This window comes from Rana temporaria, chromosome 1 (assembly GCF_905171775.1).
Source record: "Rana temporaria chromosome 1, aRanTem1.1, whole genome shotgun sequence".
Taxonomy (NCBI): Eukaryota; Metazoa; Chordata; class Amphibia; order Anura; family Ranidae; genus Rana; species Rana temporaria.
In genome coordinates, this window is record NC_053489.1 from 540013543 (window position 1) to 540040018 (window position 26476).

At 47.0% G+C, this 26476-nt stretch overlaps 1 protein-coding gene across 4 annotated transcripts in view; it reads left to right on the forward strand.

Annotated features, from left to right (window-relative positions):
* The window catches only part of KLHL2 (kelch like family member 2), a 208647-nt gene that overhangs the window by 48449 nt on the left and 133722 nt on the right, over window positions 1–26476 (forward strand). For all 4 annotated transcript variants that reach the window (XM_040332792.1, XM_040332800.1, XM_040332814.1 and 1 more), the window contains one exon: window positions 15596–15702. In XM_040332792.1, the coding sequence (XP_040188726.1) occupies window positions 15596–15702 (107 nt within the window). The remainder of the gene's footprint in view (window positions 1–15595; window positions 15703–26476) is intronic.

Below are 26476 nucleotides of genomic sequence, written 5' to 3' on the forward strand. Positions count from 1 at the left end.
CACTGAAGAGTATCGCCACTTTTGTCAATTACTGGTTGCTTCAAATACAGATGAAGTTCATCATCCTGGCTGATTATTGATGCACATTCAGAAGAATCCTCCACATGAGGCCCCAATGGAAAAACACTAAACATGGCATCAATTCGACAACGATGGTTCTCTTCTGCTCGTTGGCTTTTTTGACGTTTGTTTTTGCAGCATCCTGCTCTTCCAGATTAGTAATATGCTCTTCCAAACTTGACCTTTCTGCAGGATCCTCCAGCAGCTCGTGTTGAACTTCTGTCAGCCATTGTTTTGCCTTGGTTAATACAGGTGAAACTCAAAAAAATGTAATATCGTGCAAAAGTTCATTTATTTCACTAATGCAACTTAAAAGGTGAAACTAACATATGAGATAGACTCATTACATTTAAAGTAGGGTTGTCCCGATACCACTTTTTTTAGGACTGAGTACAAGTACCGATACTTTTTTTTCAAGTACTCGCCGATACCGAATACCGATACTTTTTTTTAAATGTGTCCCCAAATGCAGCCATGTCCCCCCACATATGCAGCCATGTCCCCCCCATATGCAGCCATGTCCCCCCCATATGCAGCCATTGTCTCCCCCCATGCAGCCATTGTCTCCCCCCATGCAGCCATTGTCTCCCCCCATGCAGCCATTGTCTCCCCCCATGCAGCCATTGTCTCCCCCCATGCAGCCATTGTCTCCCCCCATGCAGCCATTGTCACCCCCCATCCAGCCATGTCTCCCCCCATCCAGCCATGTCTCCCCCCATGCAGCCATTGTCTCCCCCCATCCAGCCATTGTCACCCCCCATGCAGCCATTGTCACCCCCCATGCAGCCATTGTCACCCCCCATGCAGCCATTGTCACCCCCCATGCAGCCATTGTCACCCCCCATGCAGCCATTGTCACCCCCCATGCAGCCATTGTCACCCCCCATGCAGCCATTGTCTCCCCCCCATGCAGCAATGTATCCCCCCATCCAGCCATTGTCACCCCCCATCCAGCAATGTATTCCCCCATGCAGCCATTGTCACCCCCCATGCAGCCATTGTCACCCCCCATGCAGCCATTGTCACCCCCATGCAGCCATTGTCACCCCCCATGCAGCCATTGTCACCCCCCATGCAGCCATTGTCACCCCCCATGCAGCCATTGTCACCCCCCATGCAGCCATTGTCACCCCCCATGCAGCCATTGTCACCCCCCATGCAGCCATTGTCACCCCCCATGCAGCCATTGTCACCCCCCATGCAGCCATTGTCACCCCCCATGCAGCCATTGTCACCCCCCATGCAGCCATTGTCACCCCCCATGCAGCCATTGTCACCCCCCATGCAGCCATTGTCTCCCCCCATCCAGCGTCTCCCCCCATCCAGCCATTGTCACCCCCCATCCAGCCATTGTCACCCCCCATCCAGCCATTGTCACCCCCCATCCAGCCATTGTCACCCCCCATCCAGCAATGTATTCCCCCATGCAGCCATTGTCACCCCCCATGCAGCCATTGTCACCCCCCATGCAGCCATTGTCACCCCCCATGCAGCCATTGTCACCCCCCATGCAGCCATTGTCACCCCCCATGCAGCCATTGTCACCCCCCATGCAGCCATTGTCACCCCCCATGCAGCCATTGTCACCCCCCCATGCAGCCATTGTCACCCCCCCATGCAGCCATTGTCACCCCCCCATGCAGCCATTGTCACCCCCCCATGCAGCCATTGTCACCCCCCCATGCAGCCATTGTCTCCCCCCATCCAGCATCTCCCCCCATGCAGCCATTGTCACCCCCCATGCAGCCATTGTCACCCCCCATGCAGCCATTGTCACCCCCCATGCAGCCATTGTCACCCCCCATGCAGCCATTGTCACCCCCCATGCAGCCATTGTCACCCCCCATGCAGCCATTGTCACCCCCCATGCAGCCATTGTCACCCCCCATGCAGCCATTGTCACCCCCCATGCAGCCATTGTCACCCCCCATGCAGCCATTGTCACCCCCCATGCAGCCATTGTCACCCCCCATGCAGCCATTGTCACCCCCCATGCAGCAATGTATCCCCCCATCCAGCCATTGTCACCCCCCATCCAGCCATTGTCACCCCCCATCCAGCAATGTATTCCCCCATGCAGCCATTGTCACCCCCCATGCAGCCATTGTCACCCCCCATGCAGCCATTGTCACCCCCCATGCAGCCATTGTCACCCCCCATGCAGCCATTGTCACCCCCCATGCAGCCATTGTCACCCCCCATGCAGCCATTGTCACCCCCCATGCAGCCATTGTCACCCCCCATGCAGCGTCTCCCCCCATGCAGCCATTGTCACCCCCCATCCAGCCATTGTCACCCCCCATCCAGCAATGTATTCCCCCATGCAGCCATTGTCACCCCCCATGCAGCCATTGTCACCCCCCATGCAGCCATTGTCACCCCCCATGCAGCCATTGTCACCCCCCATGCAGCCATTGTCACCCCCCATGCAGCCATTGTCACCCCCCATGCAGCCATTGTCACCCCCCATGCAGCCATTGTCACCCCCCATGCAGCCATTGTCACCCCCCCATGCAGCCATTGTCTCCCCCCATCCAGCATCTCCCCCCATGCAGCCATTGTCACCCCCCATGCAGCCATTGTCACCCCCCATGCAGCCATTGTCACCCCCCATGCAGCCATTGTCACCCCCCATGCAGCCATTGTCACCCCCCATGCAGCCATTGTCACCCCCCATGCAGCCATTGTCACCCCCCATGCAGCCATTGTCACCCCCCATGCAGCCATTGTCACCCCCCATGCAGCCATTGTCACCCCCCATGCAGCCATTGTCACCCCCCCATGCAGCCATTGTCACCCCCCCATGCAGCCATTGTCACCCCCCCATGCAGCCATTGTCACCCCCCCATGCAGCCATTGTCACCCCCCCATGCAGCCATTGTCACCCCCCATGCAGCCATTGTCACCCCCCATGCAGCCATTGTCACCCCCCATGCAGCCATTGTCACCCCCCATGCAGCCATTGTCACCCCCCATGCAGCCATTGTCACCCCCCATGCAGCCATTGTCACCCCCCATGCAGCCATTGTCTCCCCCCCCATGTATCCAGCGTCTCCCCCCCATGTATCCAGCGTCTCCCCCCCATGTATCCAGCGTCTCCCCCCCATGTATCCAGCGTCTCCCCCCCATGTATCCAGCGTCTCCCCCCCCATGTATCCAGCGTCTCCCCCCCATGTATCCATGTCCCACTTACCTGCATCCCCGCTGCCGCCGACTGTGTCATACGCCGGGAACATTACAACTTTGAATCGCTGTAATGATTGGCGCTGCGTATAGACACTCCCCCTCGCTCGGGATTGGACAGTTCACCCGAGCGAGGGGGAGTGTCTATGCGCGGCGCCAATCATTACAGCTATTCAAAGCTGTAATGTTCCCGGAGTATGACACAGTCGGCGGCAGCGGGGATGCGGCGAATGGCGGCGGGATGCGGCGTCACGGCGACGGCGGAGGGGGAGGGGGGGGGGGGAAGTATTCTATTTGGGTATCGGGGGTATTTGCGGGAGTACGAGTACTCCCGCAAATACTCGGAATCGGCACCGATACCGATACTAGTATCGGTATCGGGACAACCCTAATTTAAAGCAAGATAGTTCAAGCCGTGATTTGTCATAATTGTGATGATTATGGCTTCCAGCTCATGAAAACTCCAAATCCACAATCTCAGAAAATTAGAATATTGTGAAAAGGTGCAATATTCTAGGCTCAAAGTGTCCCCCTCTAATCGGCCAATTAAGCCATAACACCTACAAAGGGTTCCTGAGCCTTTAAGGGCTCTTTCACAGGGGCGGACCATATGTCCGCATTTTCATCCATCCGTGTACGGATGAAAAAGGGACATACATTGGTCCCTATGAGATTGCGGGTGTCAGCGGATGAACATCCGCTGACACTCGATCTCACCCGGTTCCGCAATCCTCCGATTCTGCAGACAGAGGAAAACCCTATTTTTCCATCCGTCTGCGAATCGGATGAACGCGGACAGACGGTCCGTGTTCATCGGATCCCCCCCCCCCATAGGGGAGAGCAGAGAAAAGACAGGGCGGTCCCTGCACCTGTCATCCGACGGCTCAGCGGGGATCATCGGACGACGGTTCACGGGGCGGATCATCACTGACCCGCCACGTGTGAAAGAGCCCTTAATGGTCTCAGTCTGGTTCAGTAGGAATCCCAATCATGGGAAAGACTGCTGACCTGACAGTGCAGAAAACCATCATTGACACCCTCCATAAGGAGGGAAAGCCTCAAAAGGTAATTGAAAAAGAAGTTGGATGTTCCCAAAGTGCTGTATCAGAGCACATTAATAGAAAGGTATGTGGAAGGGAAAAGTGTGGAAGAAAAAGGTGCACAAGCAGCAGGGATGACCGCAGCCTGGAGAGGATTGTCAGGAAAAAGCCATTCAAAAGTGTTGGACTTTCACAAGGAGTGGACTGAGGCTGGAGTCAGTGCATCAAGAGCCACCACACACAGACGGATCCTGGACATGGGCTTCAGTTGTCGTATTCCTCTTGTCAAGACATTCCTGAACTACAAACAACGTCAGAAGTGTCTTACCTGGGCTAAAGAAAAACACACCTGGTCTGTTGCTCAGTGGTCCAAAGTCCTCTTTTCTGACGAGAGTAAATTTTGCATCTCATTGGAAACCAAGGAGCCAGAGTATGGAGGAAGAATGGAGAGGCACACACTGTAAGATGCTTGAAGTCCAGTGTGAAGTTTCCACAGTCTGTGTTGATTTGGGGAGCCATGTCATCTGCTGGTGATGGTCCACTGTGCTTCATTAAGTCCAGGGTCAACGCTGTCATCTACCAGGAGATTTTGGAGCACTTCATGCTTCCTTCTGCAGACGAGCTCTATGGAGATGCTTATTTCATTTTCCAGCAGGACTTGGCACCTGCCCACACTGCCAAAAGCAGTACTGTGCTTGATTGGCCAGCAAACTCGCCTGACCTGAACCCCATAGAGAATCTATGGGGCATTGTCAAGAGAAAGATGAGAGACAGACCGAACAATGCAGAAGAGATGGAGGCCGCTTTTGAAGCATCCTGGTCTTCCATAACACCTCAGCAGTGCCACAGGCTGATCACGTCCATGCCACGCCGCATTGAGGAAGTAATTGCTGCAAAAGGGGACCAAACCAAGTACTGAGTACATTTGCATGCTTATACTTTTCAGAGGTCCGATATTGTTCTATGTACAATCCTTGTTTTATTGATTGCATGTAATATTCACATTTTCTGATATTGTGGATTTGGGGTTTTCATGAGCTGTAAGCCATAATCACAATTATGACAAATCACGGCTTGAACTATCTCATATATTAGCCTCTTGACCACTGGGCACTTAAACCCCCTTCCTGACCAGACCAATTTTCAGCTTTCGGTGCTCTCACAATTTGAATGACAATTACTCAGTCATACAACATTGTACCCATTTGAAATTTTTGTCCTTTTTTTTCCACACAAATAGAGCTTTCTTTTGGTGGTATTTGATCACCTCTGGGTTTTTTATTTTTTGCGCTATAAAAGAAAAACGACTGAAAATTCTGTAAAAAAATCAATCTAGTTTCTGTCATATTAGCAGGTTATTTCTAACACACAGCATATGCATACCACAAATTACACCCCAACACACATTCTGCTATTCCTCCCGAGTATGGCGATACCACATGTGTGAGACTTTTACACAGCGTGGCCACATAGAGAGGCCCAACATGCAGGGAGCACCATCAGGCGTTCTAAAGCACCCAGGCCAATTCTGACATTTCTCTCCTACATGTAAAAATCATCATTTATTTGCTAGAAAATTACATAGAACCCCAAAACATTATATATGCTTTTTTAGCAAAGACCCTAGAGAATACAATGGCGGCCGTTACAACTTTTTATCTCGCATGGTATTTTCGCAGACATTTTTTGAACGTGTGTTTTTAAAAAAAAAAACTGTTGTGCTTAAAAAAAAAAAAATGTAAAGTTAGCCCAATTTTTTTTCATAATGTGAAAGATGAAGTTACGCCGAGTAAATAGATACCCAACATGTCACACTTCAAAATTGCGCACACTCATGGAATGGCGCCAAACTTTGCTACTTAAAAATCCCCATAGGCGACGCTTTAATTACTTTTATTGGTTACATGTTTTTAGTTACAGAGAAGGTCTAGAGCCAAAATGATTGCTCTCGCTCTAACGTTCGCAGAGATACCTCACATGTGTAGCTTGAACACACGTTTTCATATGTGGGCGTGACTTACGTATGCGTTCGCTTCTGCATGCGAGCACACAGGGACAGGGGCGCTTTAAAAAAATGGGTATTGCAGAGTATTTGGGTATTGCAGCGTATTTGGGTATTGCGCAGGGATAGCTGAGCTGGATGGATGGCTGGATCTGTGACTGCAGTTGTCACAGATCCAGCCCTCAGTGCTGCTGCTGCCTCCGCTCTCCCCCCTCTCCTCTCACACTGTACCGATCGGTACAGAGAGGAGAGGGAGGAACTAGCATCATCAAATGACGCTGGTTTGTTTACAAGTGATTGCTCCGTCATTTGACGGCGCGATCACGTGGTGAACGGCCGCTATCGGATGCAATTTACCGCGATCCGTGATGCGCCGGGTCTTCCAGATGATTCCAGGAGCGCGCCCCAGGGGAGGATTCTGGGAGGACGTCCCAGGGACGTCCTCCCAGAACAACTTGACCGCGCTGTAGCAGTATTTTTGCTATGGCGCGGTCAGAAAGTGGTTAGATTTACCTTTATAAGTTGCATTAGTTAAATAAATGAACTTTTGCACGATATTCAAATTTTTGGAGTTTCACCTGTACATCATCAGAAGAGAAAGCATGATTTTTGTATCAAGGATCCAAAAGACGTGCCGGCACAACATTTTTATTTTCTTCATGCTTCTCAAAGCATTTGGTGAGGCTGTACCTCATGACCTGTCTGAATGTTTCCATGTCATGTGTGTTGGGTCCTTCATTCTCTTTAAAGAAGCATCTTTAGCACTCTCACACTCACACATAGGATGACAGATGAGTCGCAATGACTCGCCTCTAGTGTCACTTTCTCTATGGGGGAGGAGGGTCTCGATGGCCTTGGCTACAATGTCCCACTGATCAGCAGTAGGACAACTATATCCTCCATGTTGGCCTGAATAGATGCTCAGAGCTCGCTTCTGTTCCAGCATTCTTTGCAGCATGTGAAGTGTTGAATTCTAACGTGTTGGAACTGCTTAAATTGGGCTGTTTTTGGGTAGGCCAATGTCTGCCTGAATGCACCTCAGTCATTGATTGGCAAGAAATGAATGGTGCAAATGGCCTGCGCACCTGTTCAGCATGCCAATTATATCTATCAAAGCTCTCTGGCTTGACAGACCATCATTTACCACAAGTTGCAGGGTGTGTGCCATGCAACTGAGGTCTGACACTTCAGCAAGCCTCATTCCTTTCACCATGTTTGCGCCGCTGTCGAAGCACAAAAATCACTGTCTTTGTCTGTTCCCCAGTTTTCAAGCATGCCTAGAATCATTTCTCTAATGTACTCCCCAGTGTGAGATCTTTAAATTTTCAATTCAATTGCAAGACTCATTAGTGACTCTGTTGGTCCTTACCAGCAGTGAGTTGCCAGCATGCTCTGGTTGCAGCATAGCCTTTACTTTCTCAACTAGCTTTTGGCCCCTTTTCACACATGTGGATCCCGGGAGGATACGTTCTTGGACATCTGCTTGCTCAGCGGGGAATCGCTACGTTGATCCCTGCTGAGCCGGCAGATGACTAGTCTGTCTCTGCACACTGTGTGAAAGGGGCCTTTTGGTGAATCTTTCCCAGCATTTTGATTCGATAATACTTTTCACTCTTCAGTGGGTACCTTGGCTCGGCTATGGACATCAACTGCTGAAATCCAGAGTCGGACACCATTGTAAATGGCTGCTTATCTGTAACCATCTTCTTTGTCCAGCTGTTGGGATATCCCATCCAAATTTAGCCACTTGGCTTTTTTCTGAAACATATATTTTTGTTTGGTGGGATTGTGTTATTTTACTTTGTGATTCTGTTTTTCTCTGTGCTTCATTATATATTTCAACATGATGAACTCTTAGATGGGCGCAAAGATTTGCCATATTTTTGGTTTTTGCAGTTGTTGATCCCTATGCTCACATTGTTTGTGCATGTGTTGCACACTGCTGCTTTTCCTAGAGATGGTTGGGAAGAGAAATAGTCCTAGACCACCCTTTTTTTTCTCTGTGCATTTATCTGCATTGAAATTTGGAACTAAAAGAGCAAGGTTACAAATGGCAGGCACCTGCTGTGGTTGGCATGCTGGCTGGCACCCTGCTGTGGTTGGCATGCTGGCTGGCACCCTGCTGTGGTTGGCATGCTGGCTGGCACCCTGCTGTGGTTGGCATGCTGGCTGGCACCCTGCTGTGGTTGGCATGCTGGCTGGCACCCTGCTGTGGTTGGCATGCAGGCTGGCACCCTGCTGTGGTTGGCATGCTGGCTGGCACCCTGCTGTGGTTGGGCATGCTGGCTGGCACCCTGGTGTGGTTGGGCTCGCTGGCTGGCAGGCCTCTTTGTGTGGTTGGGCTCGCTGGCTGCCAGGCCTCTGTGTGGTTGGGCTCACTGGCTGGCAGGCCTCTTTGTGTGGTTGGGCTCGCTGGCTGGCAGGCCTCTTTGTGTGGTTGGGCTCGCTGGCTGGCAGGCCTCTTTGTGTGGTTGGGCTCGCTGGCTGGCAGGCCTTTGTGTGGTTGGGCTCGCTGGCTGGCTGGCCTCTTGGTGTGGTTGGGCTCGCTGGCTGGCTGGCCTCTTGGTGTGGTTGGGCTCGCTGGCCGGCTGGCCTCTTGGTGTGGTTGGGCTCGCTGGCCGGCCGGCCTCTTGGTGTGGTTGGGCTCGCTGGCCGGCCAACCTCTTGGTGTGGTTGGGCTCGCTGGCCGGCCAACCTCTTGGTGTGGTTGGGCTCGCTGGCCGGCCAACCTCTTGGTGTGGTTGGGCTCGCTGGCCGGCCGGCCTCTTGGTGTGGTTGGGCTCGCTGGCCGGCAGGCCTCTTGGTGTGGTTGGGCTCGCTGGCCGGCAGGCCTCTTGGTGTGGTTGGGCTCGCTGGCCGGCAGGCCTCTTGGTGTGGCCTGGCACCTCACTCTGGGTGAGCGGCTGGCGTGTCTGTCCGAGTGTTGAGGCGAGGGAGGCCTGTGATACTCAGAACTATAGGCCCAGTGCGCGGAGGCGTAATGACGTTGTGTGCATGTCCCACACGCCCCTGCACATTGGGTCTGCAGGCTTATGGGCCCAAAAAAGATGGCCGTGGCCCGCGGAGACCAATCTCTGTAATATCGGTCTAGTGTTTGACCGATAACAGATTCTGAAAATGCTGATATCGGACCGCAATAATCGGCCGTACCGATAATCGGTTGATCCTGAATAAATAAATGTATATCTATCTCTCTCCATGTGGAAAGCTGCTAGAACTGGAGGGAGAGAGCTCGAGGGGCTGATCTGTACAGTGGGGAGGCTTGGTTCTGGTGAGAGAGCATTGCCTAGGAGACATCTCTGTGCTCTCCTGCCACTCCTCTACCTGGCCCCATTTGGCTGTTATATTACAGTTCAGGTGGGCAGCCGGTGCGGGCAGTAAAACTGAGACCCATCTGCCCATTTTTACCACAACCAACTTGCCAACTGAAAGATCTTTTTCATGAGCATTTGTACCTATTATTCCTAGTGTCGGGTGTTTTGTGTTCTATATGTTTATGTACCTAATGGACCTTCCCAGGTCCAAAATAAATATTGAGCAGAAACCAATGCATACATTTAAAAAAAGTTTAGGCTTTAGATCGATTTTATTGCACATCACTTCAATGCATGTTTAGCCTATTAAAGAGTTAGTAAATCCACAAAAAACAGCCTGCAAGACAAAGGCATAATGAGCTAGTATGCATAGCATACTAGCTCATTATGAAATGCTCACCTTAGACTGAAGTCCCCGCAGCAGTCCCGACACACTGTTCTACCCATCGAAAGGACTCCTGAAGTTGCTTCTGGGTATCGCAGGCTCCGGCGCTGTGATTGGCCGGAGCCGCAATGACGTCACTCCCTCGCATTCGCGTTGCAGCCGCACGAACAAGGCTGTTGCTTCAGTGCACATGTTCAGATGATGTTGGCACATGCTGATACAGAGGATATCTCCTAAATAGTGCAGGTTTAGGAGATATCCATGGTAGCTACAGGTAAGCCTTTTATTATAGGCTTACCTGTAGTAAAAAGTGGTTGTAAAGGGTTTACAACCACTTTAAAGGTCTGTTTAAAAGCTTACAAAGTGTATTTTATAATAAAATACTATGGGCTCTAAACTAGGGATGCACCGATACCATTTTTTTTTTTTTTACAAGTACCGATCCTTTTTATTTTTTATAGTACTCATTGATGCCATTTACCAGGGTTGTCCCGATACCATTTTTTGAAGACCGACTACAAGTACCAATACTTTTTTCAAGTACTCGCCGATACCGACAATTTGACTGGCACTGTCAGGGGGCACTGAAAGGCGGCACTAATAGATGGAACTGATGTCACTTATGGGCACTGATTGGCAATTGCATAATAAATGACATGAATGAGGAGAAGAAGGATTTTGCAATGCTATTTGGCATATAGCATTGCAAATTCCTTCCTTTCCTCTCATCATTCATGTCATTTAACTTCTAGTAAGTATGTGCTGCGATGTCCATATTGGTACACCTTGCAATTGGCTGCAGTAAGCCAGCGGCGGACATCTTGTTGCACCCAGCCCAAACTATATGGGCTGGGTGTAACAAGATGTCCGCTGCTGGCTTACTGCAGCTGAGTGCAGGGTGTACCAAGATGGCCACCATGATGTTTACCCTTCCGACGGAGACACGGAACGTCACTTCCTGTACTGAATGTGATGGCTCCGGTCACCAGAATATGCGGCGGCGCCCTGCTCCACTGCCCTGGCCAGCTTACCCACTCTGCTCTGATCCACTACCGCCAGACCGAACTCCGCTCCGCCCTCTCCAGGTATCGGATCTGGCATCGGTCGCATTTGTGCGAGTACAAGTACTCGCACAAATGCTCGGTATGGATACCGATACTAGTATCGGTACCGGGACAACCCTACCATTTATTTACCCATACCTACTTAAACTGTTTTGTTTACATTTCATCTGTTAACTTTAATACATTTTCTTTTCTTTTAATTTTGCGTTTTTTCAATGTGAAACTTGTAAAAGGTGTAAAAATATTACATTAATAATAGTTTTGTTTATAAAATAATAGTGAACAAAATAAAAATGGGAAAGTAATTAAATGGAGAAGGGTTAATTAAGGCGGATAAGTGTAAATTAAGGGCTCTTTCACACGGAGCGGACCGTTTCCGGGTCCGCTCCGTGTGTCTCCGTCGGCTCAGCGGGGATCCCCACTCAGCTGTCGGCGGATAGGGCGGTCCCCGCACACAGTGCAGGGACCGCCCTGTCTCTGCTCCGCTGTCCCCTATGGGGAACCTGATGCAGACGGACCGTCTGTCCGTCTGCATCAGTTCCGCTCCGCCGAACGGAAGAAAAATAGGGTTTCTTCCGTTCGGAAAAGCGGATCCCGACTGACGCGGACGCTAGCGGATGCTTCATCCGCTAACGGACGCGTCCCCATAGGGATTCATTACAAGTCCGTTAACGGACTTGTAATGAGCGGACGAACGGTCCGCTAGTGTGAAAGGACCCTAAGGGTTAATAAGGGGTCAAACAGGAACATTTAATGGGGAAAAAAACAACATTTTTTTTAATTGGACAGGTTGCTTTAAACTGACTTCATCTGCAGATCAAAGTTAATCTCTTTGATCTGTGGATGAATAAACAGAAAGATAAAAAGATACAACAATGTTTGTGTTTATCTTCCTGTTTCAGCTGTTGAGCAATGTTGTTGATAAACATTGCTCAGCTGCTTTTTTTTTTTTTTTTTTTTTTGACTGCTCCAATTGTCAGGACATTGTTTACACTTCAGCTGTTGACAGGGTAACCCCACTGACAGCTGAATAAGTCAGTCATCGGCTTATATTTCCGGCTTTTTTTTTTTCTTCTTGCATTTCAGCTGTCATGGGGGGGAATCCTGCTGACAGCTGAAAGAACCAAGCCTGAAGGTATCAGTTGAGGTATCGGAGTATTTGCATGAGTACTGATGCTTGTGCAAATGCTTAGTATTGGCACCGGTAATCGTGCAATCCTACTCAAAACCTTTATGGTTTCCTTTTTAATATAAACCAAGTATACATAGCAGCAACCTAAAGGCAGATTCAGCAGAGTAGTTACTTGTTAACCTCACTGCTGTACTTGGCTGGTTTTTCGTTTTTGGTAGAGTTTCAGTATTGCATGTGAATTTGTTTAATTGACCGTGCCTTGTTGAATCTGGTTCTGTCTGGTTTACCTTGTATGTTCAACTTGCTTTTATTGACTTTCTGTCCGTTACTAGACCATGGTCTGGCTTTGCTCTCAGCAGATTATTCATTGTTAGTACTTGGGATAATATTGCACCTAATGGGAGATTTACACTTTCTGGTATCCCCATGTGTGGCATCGTATAAACAGATTTTACATGTTTCCAAAGAAAGGGAACTGCCATAGATGGATGGAAATTATGCCGGTCCCTGGTGAAGTGGCTACATTTCAATCTATCTATGACCAGCTTTAAGCCCCGTAATGGGAGACATTCAACCCTTGTGTATGGTGGTCTGACGGATGTGCATGCCGGAAAACCAGCAGTTGACTGGCTCCCGGGCAGTGCTCTCAACCAATGGCAGAGCGCGCTGATCGGAGTGTTCTGGCGATGGGGCCATCCCCCTGTCAGAACACAACCCCTCTGAGGGGGAGATTGCTGTACTAAACTCGCATGGTTAGTACAGCAGCCCAGACCCTAAAAGAAAACCTGTAGTTTATACTAGGCTTTAGGGGAGACAACGCTGCTATGCTGAGTTTTTTTTTTTATGGTGGCTTCATTTCAAAGTGATTCCAAGTGCTCATCACATTTATGTAACTTTCTATATCATCATATGCACTGCTTTTTTTTTTAAACTGTAAATTGGTGGGTTTAGTTCTGTTTAATTTTGTTGGTCAAGTCCATCTAAATCTGCTTGCATGTCTTAGGCTGTCTTTCAGGCTCCGTTCTATACAGTACAGGTGCTCTGCCCATTGTATTTTGACAGTTGACCCCACTGTCTATAAAAATGCCTAAGTGCTGCTGAATCGGATTAGATGCTGCTGGTGTTCTGGCCAAAAATCTTGCAACTGGCTGCTTCAATTTTTTTTTTTTTTAAATTGAAGAATGTCCAGTTGAGAGGTAGCAGACAGTGATGCTCACTAAGCAAATGGCAACTGGTTTATTAGAAACTGGGTGCAACTTGAACAATGTATGGCCAGCTTCACACTACCCGCTGCATAAAGATTCTCTAACCAAGAAAAACTACAGGACTTTTGAGGTACCAAATCCTAGTTCCTACAATCACATGTTTTGTATTCATATAAGAAATGTAAAAACACTGCTTGTTTGCTGTTCCACATACAGTGCCTTGCGAAAGTATTCGGCCCCCTTGAACTTTGCGACCTTTTGCCACATTTCAGGCTTCAAACATAAAGATATAAAACCTGTATTTTTTTTTTGAAGAATCAACAACAAGTGGGACACAATCATGAAGTGGAACGAAATTTATTGGACATTTCAAACTTTTTTAACAAATGAAAAACTGAAAAATTGGGCGTGCAAAGTTATTCAGCCCCTTTACTTTCAGTGCAGCAAACTCTCTCCAGAAGTTCAGTGAGGATCTCTGAATGATCCAATGTTGACCTAAATGACTAATGATGATAAATAGAATCCACCTGTGTGTAATCAAGTCTCTGTATAAATGCACCTGCACTGTGATAGTCTCAGAGGTCCGTTTAAAGCGCAGAGAGCATCATGAAGAACAAGGAACACACCAGGTAGGTCCGAGATACTGTTGTGGAGAAGTTTAAAGCCGGATTTGGATACAAAAAGATTTCCCAAGCTTTAAACATCCCAAGGAGCACTGTGCAAGCGATAATATTGAAATGGAAGGAGTATCAGACCACGGCAAATCTACGAAGACCTGGCCGTCCCTCTAAACTTTCAGCTCATACAAGGAGAAGACTGATCAGAGATGCAGCCAAGAGGCCCATGATCACTCTGGATGAACTGCAGAGATCTACAGCTGAGGTGGGAGACTCTGTCCATAGGACAACAATCATATACTCGTATACTGCACAAATCTGGCCTTTATGGAAGAGTAGCAAGAAGAAAGACATTTCTTATAGATATCCATAAAAAGTGTAATTTAAAGTTTGCCACAAGCCACCTGGGAGACACACCAAACATGTGGAAGAAGGTGCTCTGGTCAGATGAAACCAAAATCAAACTTTTTGGCAACAATGCAAAATGTTATATTTGGCGTAAAAGCAACACAGCTCATCACCCTGAACACACCATCCCCACTGTGAAACATGGTGGTGGCAGCATCATGGTGTGGGCCTGCTTTTCTTCAGCAGGGACAGGGAAGATGGTTAAAATTGATGGGAAGATGGATGGAGCCAAATACAGGACCATTCTGGAAGAAAACCTGATGGAGTCTGCAAAAGACCTGAGACTGGGACGGAGATTTGTCTTCCAACAAGACAATGATCCAAAACATAAAGCAAAATCTACAATGGAATGGTTCACAAATAAACATATCCAGGTGTTAGAATGGCCAAGTCAAAGTCCAGACCTGAATCCAATCGAGAATCTGTGGAAAGAACTGAAAACTGCTGTTCACAAACGCTCTCCATCCAACCTCACTGAGCTCGAGCGGTTTTGCAAGAAGGAATGGGCAAAAATTTCAGTCTCTCGATGTGCAAAACTGTTAGAGACATACCCCAAGCGACTTACAGCTGTAATCGCAGAAAAAGGTGGCGCTACAAAGTATTAACTTAAGGGGGCTGAATAATTTTGCACGCCCAATTTTTCAGTTTTTTTTTTTTGTAAAAAAAGTTTGAAATATCCAATAAATTCCGTTCCACTTCATGATTGTCCCACTTGTTGATTCTTCAAAAAAAAATTACAGTTTTATATCTTTGTTTGAAGCCTGAAATGTGGCAAAAGGTCGCAAAGTTCAAGGGGGCCAAATACTTTCGCAAGGCACTGTACATAAAAACCTACTACTTGCCTGCAGTGGTTTTGCACAGAGCAGCCCTGATCCTCCTCTTCTCAGATCCCTCATCGGTGCTCTTGGCCCTTCTATCTTTTCATGTGACAACACTGAAGAAATTACACTTTTGTTGCTAGCGGTTGTTGAGTTATTTTGAGGGGAGAGCAAATGTACACTGTTATACAAGCTGTACGCTCACTACTTTACATTGTAGAAAAGTGTAATTTCTTCAGTGTTGTCACATGAAAAGATATAATAAAATATTTATAAAAATTTGAGGGGTGTACTCACTTTTGTGAGATACTGTATATAATATCCATTTGCTATACATCCATTTTTTACCTTTTGCTTTTCTTCACAGTCAGAATTTGCTGTGCGATGTGACAATAGTGGCCGAAGATGTGGAGATAGCTGCTCACAAAGTGGTTTTGGCTGCATGCAGTCCCTACTTCCATGCAATGTTTACAGGTATGAAATTTCTTGTGGTTACATATTGTTATACGTTTCATTTTCTTGTCTGAAAGTAAGGCCCCCATGCACACGAGACGCTGGTAAATGCTGGTAAACGCGTGTTCAGGGGCAGTTGGACAGCTTTTTCAACTGCCCCTGAAAACATTCAATGTTATCCTGCGTGTCCATGCACACAGTCTCGTTTATTGCCGTTTTTAGGCAGTTGCGTTTAACCTAGTTTTTCCAGAAACAAAAAAATGGGTTCAGACGCAAAAGTTTTCCACGTTTCAGACGCAAAAAGCGGTACCGGCGTTTTGCCGCGATTTCGTTTTTTAGGCGTTTTTAAAGGTGACCTATTTTTTTTACATTAGAAATCTCAAAAATGATAGGAAATTATGAAAAACCATTAAAAAAACTGTAATTGCTTGCATTGTGGTAATCCACAACTTGTGGCAGGGGACGTGGCCAGTGGAAAATCCAGAACTTGTGGCAGGTGACATGGCCAGGTGACGTGGCAAGTGGACAATCCACAACTTGTAGCAGGTGACGTGGCCAGTGGAGAATCCACAACTTGTGGCAGGTGACATGGCAGGTGACGTGGCCAGGTCATGTGGCAAGTGGACAATCAACAACTTGTGGCCAGTGGACAAATCGCAACTTGTGGCCAGGTGACGTGGCAAGTGGACAATCCACAACTTGTGGCAGGTGACGTGGCCAGTTGATTTGGCAAGTGGATAATCCACAACTTGTGGCAGGTGATGTGGCAAGTGACATGCTAAATACAAGTACACTGCTGCTACTCACTCTGGTCAAAAAGGTTAAATAATACTGTTTTTTGAGCTTAGGGAGGGTCTAATGATGATTTTTAACTAAACGCTTATAAGCGCAAACGCAGTAAAATGCGGCAAAATTAGCGGCAAAACAGGTGTTTTTAAACGCCTGTTTTAGCCTTTAAAAACATGTGTTCATCAGAGTTTGCACCGGCGTCCCGTGTGCGTCCCGTGTGCATGGGGTCTAAGATTACAATTATGAGTTTGTTGAATTCCAGGTAGAGATTAAAAGGCTAATTCTATCTTTTGAAAGAATAACATACACACCCATATTGAATAGATGTGCAGTTTATTATTTTTTTGCATTGGAGCCTGAAAAGTATTGCAATCAGAGGATTATATGTGCAGTGCTCTGAATTGTGCTGACTCCTCTTCTGGCTGATGTCCGTACTTTTATACTTCCGATAGCTCCTTAGCTGAAGGCCAGCATCGATGTACATTAAAGCGGAGTTCCACCCAAACGTGGAACTTCTACTTTAAGCATTTCTCGCCACATTTGGCATGTAATTTCTTTGGAGGGGGAGTGGGGGCTTTGTTTGGCGTGGAAGTCCCACTCCTACTTCCTTCTTCCTCCTACGGGCTGCTTGGGCGACTCCTCTCCACCTAGTTGGCCCCTCCCTCTAGGCACTTTTCTGGGACACGTTACAGGTCCCAGAAGGTCACCTGTCCACTCCGAGAGCGCAGTGCGTGCCCGGCCGTGATGCCGAAAGCTGTCTGGGCCGGGTGCTCACAGTGGCTATGACAGTGCCGGCAGAGAGGAGGAGGAGGAGGAGGAGGAGGGGGGGGGGAGGGAAGGGAGAGAGAGAGAGAGAGGAGCGGCACTCTAGGCGGCCGCATTGCTGGACCGTGGACCAGGTAAGTGTCTGTTAACCACTTGAGATCCGCGCTATAGACGAAATACGTCCGCAGCGCGGCTCTCAAGTGCCAAGTGGCCGTTTAAACACGGCCTTGTATGTGCATTACCCGCGCGCGCCACTGGGTGGCGCGCGGCGGGTAAAAACTGTCCCGGCGCATCGCCGAAGACCCGATGCGTGTACCTGGCGGCCGCGATGTCCGCCGGGTACACGCGATCGTCGGTGACACGGCAGGTGACAGCAGGGACGTGGAGCTCTGTGTGTAAACACAGAGCTCCACGTGCTGTCAGAGGAGAGGAGACCGATCTGTGTCTCTTGTACATAGAGACACAGCATCGGTCCCCTCCCCCAGTCACCCCCCTCCCCCCACACAGTTATAACACACCCAGGCTACACAGTTAACCCCTTCCTCACCCCCTAGTGTTAACCCCTTCACTGCCAGTCACATTTATACAGTAATTCGTGCATTTTTATAGCACTGATCGCTGTATAAATGTGAATGGCACCAAATTTGTGTCAAAAGTGTCCGATACGTCCGCCGCAACATCCCAGTCCCAATAAAAATCGCAGATCGCCGCCATTACTAGTAAAAAAAAAAATAATAAAAAAAATCATAATTCTGTTCCCCATTTTGTAGGCGCTATAACTTTTGCGCAAACCAGTCGCTTATTGCGATTTTTTTTTTTTTTTTTTACAAAAATACGTCGAAAAATACGTATCGGCCTTAACTGAGAAAAAAAATAGTTTTTTAAAAAAAAATTGGGATATTTATTATAGCAACAAGTAAAAAAAAAATATATTTTTTTTAAATTGTTGCTCTTTTTTTGTTTATAGCGCAAAAAATAAAAACCGCAGAGGTGATCAAATATCACCAAAAGAAAGCTCTATTTGTGGGGAAAAAAGGACGCCAATTTTGTTTGGGAGCCACGTCGCACGACCGCGCAATTGTCAGTTAAAGCGACGCAGTGCCGGACGCTGAGATTTCGCCTGGGAACGAAGGGGGTTTATGTGCCCAGTAAGCAAGTGGTTAAATAAGAGTCAGCAGCTACACTTTTTGTAGCTGCTGACTTTTAGTAGCTGCTGACTTTTAATAAACATAAAAAGCCTGAAACTCCGCTTTAAGTGTTGTGATTGTGTTACCTTGAGAGCTACAAGTCCCTGTGCTGCAGTGGCAGATGGGACTTGTTGCTGTAGACTCTGACCAGGTTTTATATTGCACACTAAATATATTTAACATAGTCAGAAACATTGTCAGAAAGATGGACTTGGCGTTTAACGACACAAATTTAATGTATCTCTATATTACTTCTCATCTATAGCCAAAACTGATTATTTGATTTGGAGAGAGAGATATAAAGGGTTAAAACTCAATTCGTTTTTTTTTTTTTTTTGTGCTGTCTGTGTCCCTCTGGGGAGATTTCCTCAATTTCCTGTGTCGGATACATCAGGTACTGAGAAGTCTTTTAGACAGTTGTCCCCACAATATCTCCTCAATTTCAGTCCCAGTCTAGATCTCAGTGTTCACTATGACAACTAAAGAGGACCTGGCAGATTTGACAACTCCTTCTTTTCTCTATCTAAAATATAACAAAAAAACAAAACAAAAAAAGGTTGAACTTTTACTAAGTTTTTTCTTTATTTTTTCTTTATTTTTATTTTTTTTAATTCGAGCTACCAGAATTTTACTTGGTATAAGCCTTTTTCTCTCAGGAAAAGACCTAGTTGTAGTAGTTAAATCAGGGGTGGCAAACACAAGGCCCGCGGGACGAATCCGGCCCGCCAGACCTTGCCATGTGGCCCACGCAACGGGCTGTCCGTTGCCACTAGTGGTGCAACGGATCGTGACCGATCCGTAATCCGCGGAGCGCACCGCTGCCTCAGCCTTGGGAAAGGCCGCGGCTTCGGCCTAGCTCCGGAGCGGTCGGCCATCTTGGTACACCCGGCGACGGCGGCTGCCTAGGTGCGCGCTGACGTCATCACCCCTCCCTCATCTGCTCGTGGATCTTCTAGCCGGCTATTCTGCAAGAGCGCGTAGTACAAGTACAGTGAGTTTTGCTATTAGTGGGGGCAATGTTGGACTGGCTATTATTACAGTGATTACTAGTGGGGGCAATGTTGGACTGGAACAGTGATGTCGAATGGGGGGCAATGGTGGACATTACAGTGATGAGTGGGGGCAATGGTGGATGACTGGATGTTACAGTGACTGGGGGCCATGGTGGATGTTACAGTGAGGTGGGGGCAATCCCATCCTCCCCCCCCATCCCATCCTACCCCACTCCATCTCTCCCCACCCCATCTCATCCCATCCTACGGCATACCGACCCCATCCCATCCTACCCCACTCCACTCCATCCCATCCTGCCCCATCCCATCCCAGGGTGGATGGGAGGATGGAAGGAGAGTGGAGGGTGCAGAGGTCAGATATTGCACACGGTCCATAGCATACTCCTGCATTTTGTATGCAGCAAACTCCTGAACCCTGCACTCCATAAAACCAGTAATAAACAAATGCAGTGACAATTATTTATCATAATAAATAGTGGACACATAGTCTTACAGATACAACCGGCCCTTTGAGGGCAACCATACTGCTAATGTGGCCCCCGATGAATTTGAGTTTGCCACCCCTGAGTTAAATGTTGTATAGCCAAAACGTATTTTTGAGTGGGGAATGGTTGGATCCCCTGTGGGGTTTTTACTACTTTAAGGCTCCATTCACACTTGTGCAATTTGTAATGCGACTTTGGGCATCAAAGTTGTGACAAATCGCACCCCATTCTTGATAATGGCACCCGTTCAAATTGGTGCGACTTATAAAATGTGCCTGCACTACTTTGGTGCGACTTTAGATAAAACTTTGATCCATAGAAAGTCTGTTCAAAATTGCACCAAAAGTAGCACTCCTAATCCTAAGGTGCAAATTGTGCAACTTTGGAGACGCGCTAATGTGAATGGAACCTTACTAACTTCACCAGACAGAAAGTGAAGGAAACTCTGCAACAGAGACCGAAATAAAAATTCTGTGTGGGTGACCTTCACCCATCACCTGACTTTCCAACCGCTCCTGTCTCTCCTCCCCCTTGTAACGACCTGAACAAAAGTTCCCCACGTACACTGTATAATGATGATCGATCTGAACTGTTTGTTTATTATTCGTCATTTGAAACTTGTTCTTTCGTTGCTCACTTGAATTCACTTGAGTCTTTCTTCCTTTTTATTTATTTATTTATTTATTTATTTTAAATCCTCTTCAAGCTTCTAAACATTTTAGTGCAGTTTACAGCAAAATATGCTCCCCTAGGGCTTGACAAATTTGCTTGGAATCTAGGAGCCAGCTAAAAAGGTTAGGAGCCAGGAACGCGCCCCGTCCCGCCGAGCTCGCGTGCAGAAGCGACCGCATGTGAAAGCGGTGTTCAAACCACTTATGTGAGGTATCGCCGCGATTGGTAGAGCAATAATTCTATCCCTAGACCTCCTCTGTAACTCAAAATATGCAACCTGTAGAATTTTTTTTAAACGTCGGAGATATGGAGATTTTAAAGGGTAAAAGTTTGTTGCCATTCCAAAAGAGGACGCAATTTTGAAGCGTGACATGTTTGGTATCAATTTACTTTGCATAACATTATCTTTCACAATATAAAATAAATTGGGCTAACTTTTACTGTTATAAACAAATAGGCCTAGTTCCACTATCTCGGTGCTATGGGCTAAAGGTATTAGTAACAGAGCAATAATGATTAAATGTTACCATTTATCATTCAATAAGATTTGTCAGCAACTTCAAAATATATAGTAAATTCAAATAAGCAAATAAATACATAAATTCTTATTAATTACTAAGGCAGCGCTAGTTGTCACTAAAAACTGTGACCCCTCTTTTCTATGACCGAGCATAAAAGAAAATGTTCTCGAGATAAAAGAATGTAAGCAAGAGTCCAGTGAAAGAAGTGTTCTTAAACAATGGTGAGCTCTCTGCTGCAGGTGGCATCAAACGTGCACACTCCACCCTTCAGACGTCTCATGTCAATCTCCCCTCAAGGAAATGTACTCACCAGATGGTAGAGTTCAACAGGCTCTGAATCTCTTCTCCGTCCGAATTCCTCCAACTCCAAAAAAACAGCAGTTGATCAGCGTGCTATGCTCCTCAATCACACAGGACTCGAAGCATGGCAGGTCCGGACAAAGGGCGGGACTTTGCTAGTGAAAGGCAGGTGTTTGATTGCTCAAACCACCCCCAACTTTTACTGTTGTGTTATTTTATTAAAGTGTATTTTTCCCAAAAAGTGCACTTGTAAGACCGCTGCGCAAATACGGTGCGACAGAAAGTATTGTAAGGACCGGCATTTTATTCTCTAGGGTGTTAGAACCCCCAAACATATATATATTTTTTATTCTAACTAGTAAAGGGAAGGAGATGGAAACAGGCAGGGAAGCTCCATTAGCATTGCTGGTTGTCTTGTCATACCAACGGCCACCACAAGAGGGCGCCAGATTCCAGAAGGAACCATAGGACTGCAGAAGCCCGCAAAGCCGCGGCCTCAATTACTGGCCGGCCCGTCCAAACGCGATCGCAAGGGGGTTGCGCACAGAGACAGGGTACCCCAGCTTTGCCGCTCCAGGTTGCTAATTCTAGTCGCAATTGCGACCTGGTGCCCAGGGTTTGTCGAGTCCTGATGCTCCCTATATATTCCCCACCTATAAGGGCCAGGTCACATCTGTGCAGCGCATTTTAGGTGCATTACCACTAAACTGTATATAATGTGCATTTTGATGGAAGCACATGTAATGCACGGGTGTGAACAGACCATAAAAATATATATTGTAAAGGAAAGCACCTTCCTCTTGGAGGATGGTTCACTACAAGGTACTTTTTTCTGCTGCTCAGCGTACAGCTATACATGGCTCCAATTTTGACAGATTTTTGTGGAATTGGCTGAGACACAGGCAGCCCTGTCGCCACCACCCTAAAGGTCAACTTAAAAATGTACTGAGCTGGGTGGAAAGTTATTGGCTTCAGTCGTCGGATGCATCTATGGGCACTGCAGCTGTCTGAATACTATATCCGGCAGGGTAGATTCCTCCATCCATGCTGTATAGCGTGGATGGAGGAATCAATTGTTTTCTCTTGTTCTACAACACATGTATGACTAGGCTTAAAGGGGTTGTAAAGGTAAAAAAAAAAAAAATCCCTAAATAGCTTCCTTAACCTTAGCGCAGTCCTCCTTCACTTACCTCTACCTTCCATTTTGCTTTTAAATGTCCTTATTTCTTCTGAGAAATCCTCACTTCCTGTTCTTCTGTCTGTAACTACACACAGTAATGCAAGGCTTTCTCCCTGGTGTGGAGAAAGCCTCTTGAGGGGGGAGGGGGCGAGCAGGAGTGTCAGGATGCCTACTAACACACAGCTACTTTCTCTATCTGCAAAGTAGAGAGTGTCCTGACTTGCCTGCTCGCCCCCTCCCCCCCTCAAGAGGCTTTCTCCACACCAGGGAGAAAGCCTCACATTACTGTGTGTAGTTAGACAGAAGAACCGGAAGTGAGGATTTCTCCGAAAAAATAAGGACATTTAAAAGCAAAATGGAAGGATGAGGTAAGTGAAGGAGGACTGCACTAAGCTAAAGGAAGCTATTTAGGGATTTTTTTTTTTACCTTTACAACCCCTTTAAGCCAACCATACATGGATTGAAATTCAGCCAGTTCAACATGGGCCAGCCATTGATGAATTTGAAGTTTGGACATTTTAGCAGGCATCAGCCAATTTTGAATCCAAATATGGGCAGGCTGTACAGGTTGTCTACCAAGTCAACTTCTGTATAACCAGCCTGTTGTAAACACACAATGGGCACTGCTGGCTACAGCCAACAGCGCTGATCAGTTTTTTGGGATGGTGGGGATGTCTTCTCACAATAGAAAGGCACATCAGTAGGGTTGAATGTGTGAATGCGGGGTATCGGGTCATTTTCTTCCTTCAACCCAAAAAAGAACAAAAAAATACTTGTGTATGGGCTGCTTTAGACTTTAAAATGATATATAGAATTCTCTATTGTTACAGATCAGTTAGGGCTATACACAATCAGATTATAAAATAAGCAGCAAGTTACAGGATTATAAAAGGTGCCGAAGGTAAATATTGCTGTCAATGTCTTATTCCAATAAAGTGCTGTGAGCAGAGCACAGACATGAATGCAAATGAGCAGAAAGTGACAACAACATGGCCAGCAGCCAAAGAAGGATTTATATGGAAACCGTCTCTATTGGCAGCATTACCATGGAATGTCTTCTCAGGACCTGGAGATCTACTTTAGGGTCTTGTATTTAATGACATTTAGTAGTAAGCCAGCTTTTATATTTGGATTGGCTTTTTCTTCACAATCTTTCCTCGGTATGACGGATAAAAGTGTCTTCCTGTACTGAACAAACCAGTGTGTGGTGCCATTGTTTACTTTTTCATTGCTGGCTGCAGTGTGGATGTGTAGGGAAAATCTAGGCTGCTCCAGGTACACCTTCCACCGCCGTACTCTGTGTATTTCAACATATGTCAGTTGTTAGTGACCCTAAACTCAGGATTAAAAATGAGAAAATTATTTTAAAGTATGTATCCCTAACTCAAAAATGACTTTCTATTGTCAGCCGCCTCCTAAATCTCTGTATTCCTTTTTTTCTGCTGCTGTGATCTGACTTCCTGTTAGAGGGTGGCTACATTTGTTCTCCGTGGTCCCACTATATGTAGGAACGTTGCCACCCTATCTTGCTTGCTCCTGTGATGTACAAGGGTCTAGGGAATATGGAGTGCCCCCACAGCAAGTAGCTTTCTATGGGGGCACCCGAGCCGCAGTTCCCTGTCGCCATTCAGACATGGCCTGCCCGCCCTCTTTCTCTCCTCATTGGCTTACTGACTTTAATTGACAGCAACGGGAGCCAATGGTGCTGCGCTGCTGTCTCAGCCAATGAAGAGGGGAGTTCCGAACAGCTGAGTTTGTCGTGCAATATCGCTGAATGTAGATGGACTCAGGTAAGTTTGAGGGGGGCTGCTGTACACAGGTTTTTTATCATAATGCATTCATGGCCAGTTCACACCATAGAAACTCAGTCTGGATGCATTCCAGATGCTTTTCTGCATGCATGTTTTTGATGCATTCCAGTGTATTTTCCCCCTTCTTTTTTTCATAACCTTAAATAAGGACATGTGTTGCAGTGTGTTTTTGGTGCGTTCCAATAGTGCAGGAAAAATGCAGCATGTACTACTTTTTTTTTTTTTTTTTTTTTATGGAACTGGAGCGCACTGGAAATGCAAGTACTGTTGTGAACAATGCCGTTGAAAACCATATAACCTACTTTCAATGCCTTTTTTGGTGCAGGACAAAAATGCACTGGACTGCATGTGGTGTGAACTGGCCCTAAGTTTAAAAAAAAAACAAAAAAAAACCTTGGGCTGGATTCAACAAGGATTTACGCCGGCGTATCTATAGATACGCCGCGTAAATTCAAAGCTGCGCCGGCGTATCTTCTTTCTGTATTCAGAAAGCAAGATATGCCGACATTAGCCTAAGATCCGACTGGCGTAAGTCTCCTACACCGTCGTATCTTAACGTGCATATTTACGCTGGCCGCTAGGTGGCACTTCCGGCGTTTTCGGCGTAGAATATGCAAATGACCTAGATACGCCGATTCACAAATTTACGTATGCCCGGCGCTATTTTTTTTTTTTTACGTTAGGCTTTTTCGGCGTAAGGTTGCTCCTGCTATTATGAGGCGTATGCAATGTAAGTATCGACGTCGTTCCCGTTCGTAAAATACGCTGGGTCACCATTAATTTAAATTAAACACGCCCACATCATCCCCATTTGAATTAGGCGGGCCTACACCGGCCCACATACGTTACGCCGCTGTAACTTAGGGCGCAAGTTCTTTATGAATACGGAACTTGCGCCCTAATTTACGGCGGCGTAACGTATCGGAGATGCGTTACGCCCGCACATCATTACGCTGGGCTACCTAAATCCGGCCCCTTCTGTCTTTACTACTACTTTAATGTCGCTTGAAACTACAGGAGCTGTCCACAGTACTTTTCTCTAGTTCTCCAAGAAATGCCATTACTAGAATTGGGCCCCTTTCACACAGGCTTTCCAATCAGGTCTGCTTGTCAGTTTTTCAGGCGGACCTGATTGGATGCTCCATTCACCCCTATGGAACGGCGGATGTAAGCGGTGACATTTCCGCTGCTATCCGATACGGATGGTGATCCTATTTTCTATCCACCTGATGGATCAGTTGAAAACGGACAGATGATCCTTTTGCATTTGAACTCCCCATAGATGAGAGCGGGGCTCTGACAGGTCCATCTCTGCACAGTGAGTGGAGATGAACCTGTCATCTGCCTGCTTGGATGAGCAAAGCTGAGTCCACTGGGCGGACCGCCCGTATGAAAGAGCCCTTGGTGCACTGCACAAGATTTCAGTATTATGATTTCATCTGCATCAGTTTTAGCATTACGATTTTGTACATTTCTTTGCACACTTGAGTGTCAGAAGCTGGAAATTATTATATTATGTACTTTACTAAAAAAAAATATTTACCTTTCAAAATAATAGAAGACTGGAGTTTCATGTTGGGGATTTTGTAAAGTACAGAAATCATCCTACTCTCGTCTGGAACTAATTTTAATCGTGTCTCTCGGTAATATGCTGTAGTAGATTACTGGATATGATTTTTATTTTTATTTTCATTTAGTCAAGCTAAAAGCATTTTCCCACTGATCCAAGGTGTATGGATTTTGTTAGTAGAACTTTAGACCAATGGACTCCAAACAGTGGCCCTTTGCTTGACTTTATCTAACCCTTGGGGCATGATTCCTCGTACTGATACAAGACAGTATTTATTTCACTGATGTTAACAGTGGGGCTGGATTCTTCCCACCAACACCAGTCACGGGGCATGGTTCCTCCCACTGGCGGGGCATGGTTCCTCCCACTGGCGCCAGTGACGGGCACGGTCCCTCCCACTGGCGCCAGTGACGGGCACGGTCCCTCCCACTGGCGCCAGTGACGGGCACGGTCCCTCCCACTGGCGCCAGTGACGGGCACGGTCCCTCCCACTGGCGCCAGT